Source organism: Labeo rohita, chromosome 5 (assembly GCF_022985175.1).
Source record: "Labeo rohita strain BAU-BD-2019 chromosome 5, IGBB_LRoh.1.0, whole genome shotgun sequence".
Lineage (NCBI taxonomy): Eukaryota > Metazoa > Chordata > Actinopteri > Cypriniformes > Cyprinidae > Labeo > Labeo rohita.
This window is the reverse complement of record NC_066873.1, coordinates 24,727,471-24,733,582: the sequence shown is the minus strand read 5'-3', so window position 1 is coordinate 24,733,582 and position 6,112 is coordinate 24,727,471. Positions and strand designations below refer to the sequence as shown.

The window sequence follows — 6,112 nt, the reverse complement described above, 5'->3', positions numbered from 1 at the left end:
AGAGAGAGAGTAATTTTACAAGGGTTTTTATAGATGTTCGGCAAAGATGCCAAAAGTTGGTTCAGCATTTCATTGTTAAATGCATTCATGAAGGACACAAAAACCATCTTTGCCTTGAATAACTTAAGCATCATTTTGGCCAAACGAAGAGAAAGCAATGAGTGCAAATTATGTAAATAAATATTAGCCTAGTAGCTATTTTATACAGAGACATGTATGTGTCAACTTGCAGTGACAGGAGGGTGCAAGACTGCGCGCTAGGGGCGGAGTTGGCAGAAAGCTCTCAAGGAAAACTTGTGAGTCAGTTTAGTGAGACCGAGGGCAACCGTGGACTACACAACTCTCACGAGCAAAAACACAGAACTTAACTTTTGGACTTGTGAAAGACCGCATGTGTACCCTACTCGACCCGGCGAGTCAAAATGTAGCTACCCTAATCCGAGACGCGCTTTGGAGATTTTGGAGACGCGTAACAGCGCATGAAATGTACATGTGGAAAGTATGATTGTGGGATTTTTGACAGCGATTGAGGAAGTCATCATTTTACGCAATGCGCCTGAGCGCATGATTTGAGTTGAACCTCAACCCGCATGTGAAAAAAACTTGGTGAAGATGAACGAAACGAGCACGGGGCCTGGCAAGGAAGGTAGGGACCCTACCATCCCGGTCATTATGTTCATATTTGGCGTGGTCGGGAACGTAATTGCTATCGTGGTGCTTCGGAAATCGCGGAAAGAGCAAAAAGAGACTACTTTTTACACCCTGGTGTGTGGACTTGCCGTAACTGACCTCTTGGGAACACTCCTCGCAAGCCCAGTCACCATTGCCACCTATGTGAAGGGAGAGTGGCCCGGTGGGGACCCGCTGTGTCAGTATTCAGGCTTCATCTTACTCTTCTTCTCCTTGGCAGGTCTCAGTATTATCTGTGCCATGTCCGTCGAGAGGTACCTTGCTATCAATCACGCGTATTTCTACAACCACTACGTGGACCAGCGGGTGGCAGGCTTGACCCTCGCGGTGATCTATGTGTCCAATGCACTCTTCTGCGCTCTTCCCAGCATGGGACTGGGATCCGTGGTTCAACAGCATCCAGGAACCTGGTGCTTCATTGACTGGCATAGCAACAACAGCTCGAACGCCACTTTCTCCTACATGTACGCCAGCTTCAGCTCCGTCCTCATCCTCGCCACAGTCCTCTGTAACGTGCTGGTGTGCGCGGCTCTCATCATGATGCACAAGCGCTTCGTGCGCAGGACCTCGTTGGGGACGGACCAGGCGCGAGTCGCGGAGATCAGGCGCAGGCGGAGTTTCGCGCGGCTGGCCGGCGCGGAGATCCAGATGGTCATCGTTCTCATAGCCACGTCTATTGTCGTGCTCATCTGCTCCATACCTTTAGTGGTAAGTGGGGTTTGGTGGTCTACTTTGATTTAGAGGATGTAGCGCAAAATGTAATGTAGGCTGAAAACAACAGAACAAAACGTAACAAGGCTGGCTTGTCAGATGATTTGAAATAGTATCATACTTATTCTACAACACTATACGTTGAAATTGCATCTACACTGTAAAACTGTAAAAGCAAAAATTATGAATTACATAATTTACTAGGCAATACATAAGACATATTAAGTTTTTTAAAAATATGGGATATTTTTTCTTGTGCAAACCAACAATAACTTCTTCAATTTTATTTAGAAAAACTTATTCTGTGATGAGTTTATTATATTATAGCGTTACACTAGGTTGATATATTAGCATGACTTATGATAAATCGCTTGTTATATTCCTCAGTTTAAGTCGCTTTGCATAAAATATCTGCTAAATGAATGCATGTAAATGTAGATACACAGTCAGACAAATGCATCCTATGATGCTTGTGGTTTTTAAAATGGTAAAGTTCTGGCAAACGCCAGGTTTTTACCATAAAAATAAAACTAAATCTCTCGTTGGTACTAAACTGTCATACAGTTTTACATACCATACAATTTCAATAAGCATTTAGAAAAGCTGAAATTGATAAAAAGCCTAAAAGGTTGTTAAAACTGATATCTCTGCCGTACGGTTAAGATAACTTTGGTGGGGAATAAATCTATCAAATGGAAGAGATAAGATATTTCCACAGCTATACTTCCCCATCTTTGTGTCTGCCGTTTCCATGGTGGGATGTGAATTTCGAGTTTTCAAGTGAAAGCAGCAGTTTACAAACTTCAGTCAATCATTGGTGCTGGTCAGTCATCAGATAATAGGGTCAAACAAGCAATCAAGGAAGTAGGGATGAAACCGTAAAGTTGTTGTGAATAGGGTAGAGGGTAAAGAACAGAAATATAGCAAAATATATGAGAAAGGCATAAATGTTTATTTATAATAATTATCCAATTCATGTGTGACCGTATGGTTGATTTGTCAGTAAAAGACATGGTATAGCATATATTTTGCCTTACGGCTATATATATTATACAGACAATTAAATTTTCTTTTTTTAACTTTGTGGAACTTGAAGGTTATGAGATGTATCCAATACACCAATAAAGTTAAAGGAATGTTTATTATTGCAAAATAACATATAAAATAATAGTTCTCTGAATTTAAATCAAGATTTACCATGGACTGACATCTCAACCACAAATTGAAAAAAAAGTGCTTGAGGCTATTTATTAGATGTCTACTAATAAAAATTTAGTGTTAAATAATTTTTTCATTAGCTCATTTTAGGGGTGAAAGTTAAAAGGTAAAAAAGGCAGAAACTTAGTTTGAATGAGACATGTGCTAGTTGTTTTGTATAGATGAGACATTTTGTGCACAAAATGTTCACTGAATGGAACTGTGTCTGTATGATCTGTACACTGATAACTTTATTATGTGTTGACTCATATTGGAAAGCCTGAGGCAATAACCGATATCTGATATCAGTGCATGTATCATCATTGCTGCATTTAAAATATCAAACAGATAGCGGTTGGTGTCAGAAATCAGTGTATAATGTCTATAGATAAGGAAGTAAACAAAAGTAAAAATCTGGTTTCTTCTCTAGGTGCAGGTGTTCGTGAACCAGCTGTATCATTCTCCAGGAAATACGCCAGAAAAGCTGAAACCAGACCTTATGGCCATCCGAATTGCCTCTATCAACCCCATCCTGGACCCCTGGATCTACATCCTGCTGAGAAAGACAGTTGTGCAGAAGATTCTAGAAAAGATCAAGTGCCTCTTCTGCCGTATCGGTGGGAGGAGGCACGGGAGGAGCCCTACGGAGTTTCATTGTGGAAACGGCATCCACAGCTCATCGGTCATGTCCCGTGATTTCCCGCCGCTAGTGCTGCCCGAGCTGCCGGAGGTGATCAGCACATCACAGATGTACCTGTATCCCCTAGAAGTGGGACAGGAAATGGGCTGCTGCGGGGGCTCTGTGCAGAGCAGGACGTGTTCAACTTCAACCGAGCAAACCCTTCTGCGGGACTCTCAGGTGGTAGAGCTCAGCAGTGGAGAAAACAGCACGGAAACAGACTTTGTGAAATCACATTCGTGCACGGACTCCGACACAAATGAAGCGCAGTGCTCCAAGCACCAGCCGCTTCAAGTGACCTTTACAGATGAGACTTTGAGCTTACAAGAAAGAAGCATATGAAACATGTTGAAAAACTCACTTAATTCAGCAGAATGCGAATGGAATCCGAACTACTCTGAGTGAAAATAGAAAGATTTCCTAAAAACTCATGAGAAAGACCAATTAAAGGACTAAACTTGGTGCAAGAAGGTGAAAAAAGTGCTTACTAAAATAGGAAAAAGAATCTTACTACATATCTGGGTCAAAACTTTGCAAGATGAGGCTCCGGAAAGGGTGAAAGAGCAGAGGAGGATGGAGAGGCAAACTGGCCTCATTTTCTGGTAGTAACTCACACAATTAATTTCAAAGGAAATGTGTTTTGTTGGGCATCAGGTTATGCTGACTGCATATTCTAGACGGCAAGGCGAATGACTGAGCTCTGATAAATGTGTTTTTAGTTTAATGGAAGTTCTTGTTAAAAGGCCTTCGTATTAGACAAATAAATTTCCATTGGGCCTTGATTGACTGATTTGATTGACCCAGGCAAAGGGGATTTTTCTTCTTCAGAAATTCCGAATCTTGATTAGATTTGATGGACGACCTTGTGGGTTGTACATGTGAGCAAATATCAACTGCCCTGCTTCAAGTTCCCTTTTTGCAGACATTCTGGTGAGATCTCCGTTAGGTCAAAAGTTCAAAGTAACCAGAGTGCCTTGTTAGCTTTTCTCATGCTGGAATTTGTGGTTTAAAATTTCCATTTTCTTATGCTAAGGTGGTCAGAACACTTTTCATTTCCATTGGTGCATAAACAACTGTCCACTATTTCAAACTTACCTAAGATGTAGCCAAGTGTACATTCTTTGGAATTTCCATAATATGTACAATATATTCTGTGAATTAACCAAGCAATTTCATATCAACGTTTACTGACAGTACCACCATCACAAAATATATAATGTACCGAATCATACAATGTAAGAGCACATGATACACAGCACATCACTGTTAATAGAGTTTCTTTTTGTTGCTACCTGATCTCATGAGGAAAACGTACCTGTAGGAACCTTTTTCCCAAGCTGCGATATACAAACCAACAAGTACTTATCACTGCAGTTTCCAGCAGAAATCCTGTGAAAAACATGACTCATGATGAAAGAGCTGAAAGATGAGAGATCGAAAAACAAGCTGAAACGCCATGCTTGCAAATGCGTTTTTACCTCATATTCGCTTTTGTTCATACTATTGGCTAGGCTACCATATGTACTTTCATATGTTCCGGGGAAAAAACTAAACACTCTTTTAGCGCCTCTCAATGGACATTTCACATCGAATATGTCACAAAATGTATAGGGCGGTACGTATTCGTATTTCGCATCTTGCCGAAAAGTTCCCACAGGTACGTTTTCGTCATGAGATCAGATAGCTTTGTTTCTTTCAAAGTATATGTAGATGGTAGAATGTATAGTGAGGAGGTGAAATTGTAAAAGCTATCAAGATGTTGAATGTCTTTTAAGGTCGTATATTTTGCACTTTTAAATTCTTGTAACCACTGAAGAAAATTTGACAACTTACTATCACTAAGGTGTTGATTAGTCAGTGGTCATCAAGAAAAAACTATCAAGTTCATCTGTACATGCTTGTGATGTTAAAATGTGAACGCTGTCTTACGCTTTAATTTATTGTAGTTTTTTTAGACAATCTGTAATTATTTCTTCTCTGTGAGAAGGTCTAGTTCGACTCATGTTGAAGCAGTTATATGGTTTTTGTTTCATTTCACATTTTCTGTGTGTAGAAAAACAGTACGAGGCATGATTATCTGCTTTTCTTAGCACCATCATCTGCTGCATGTACATAAATGATTCAACCTTACTGTGTATATTTTCACTATTTCTTTTGCACATTTTCAAACACAAAGACAATCTTGTCTTGCTCTTACCCTTGATGTGACCCTTCAGAATGTGCAATGGCCAGCTATTTTATGCTGAAATAAACTCTTGAATTGAAGACAAATAGAAAATTAAAAACAAAAAATGTATGGTATCCGTTGTCGCACTCTTAAATATTAAGCTATAATTTAAATAAATTGAAAGTTCGTAGACCTACCAAGTATTACAAATCAATTTAATATATCATATTATTACAAAATTGGATTCAAAATTAAAGGAAAATGACTAATCAAAAACATTTATGAAAGCTATCTAAAGATCTAAAGATGTCATGTTTAACGTAATTACATTTCTGATGCATTTCTTTATCTTGATTTGGCATTCAAGCAAATAAATACGACTTAAGAGAAGCAAAACAAAGTCTTATGTCCAGAGCAAATCAATCAACAGAATGGAACTGTTCAATGATTATAAACAATTTACTGATGGGACAAGTCCAAACTGAAAACAAGACCAGTATTCATTGGACATGTGCACACACATCTTACTCACAGCACAGGTCATTGGATCTGTATGTGGAAAAAAGACAGATGACCCACTATGACCCAAAATATAGCTTCAAATGTAGTTTCCAGTGTGTCAGCAATCTTTGGTGTACTTTTTAAAAGGTCAGAGCTCATTATATTTC

At 39.3% G+C, this 6,112-nt stretch overlaps 1 protein-coding gene across 1 annotated transcript; it reads left to right on the top strand.

The window, feature by feature from the left end:
- The first annotated feature begins 244 nt into the window (after positions 1 to 244).
- Positions 245 to 5,407, top strand: ptger4b (prostaglandin E receptor 4 (subtype EP4) b). The gene is made up of 2 exons (XM_051109505.1): positions 245 to 1,398; positions 3,029 to 5,407. Exons 1-2 carry the CDS (start codon positions 613 to 615, stop codon positions 3,617 to 3,619), a joined length of 1,377 nt encoding a protein of 458 aa, XP_050965462.1. The 5' UTR covers positions 245 to 612; the 3' UTR covers positions 3,620 to 5,407.
- The last annotated feature ends 705 nt before the right edge of the window (positions 5,408 to 6,112 follow it).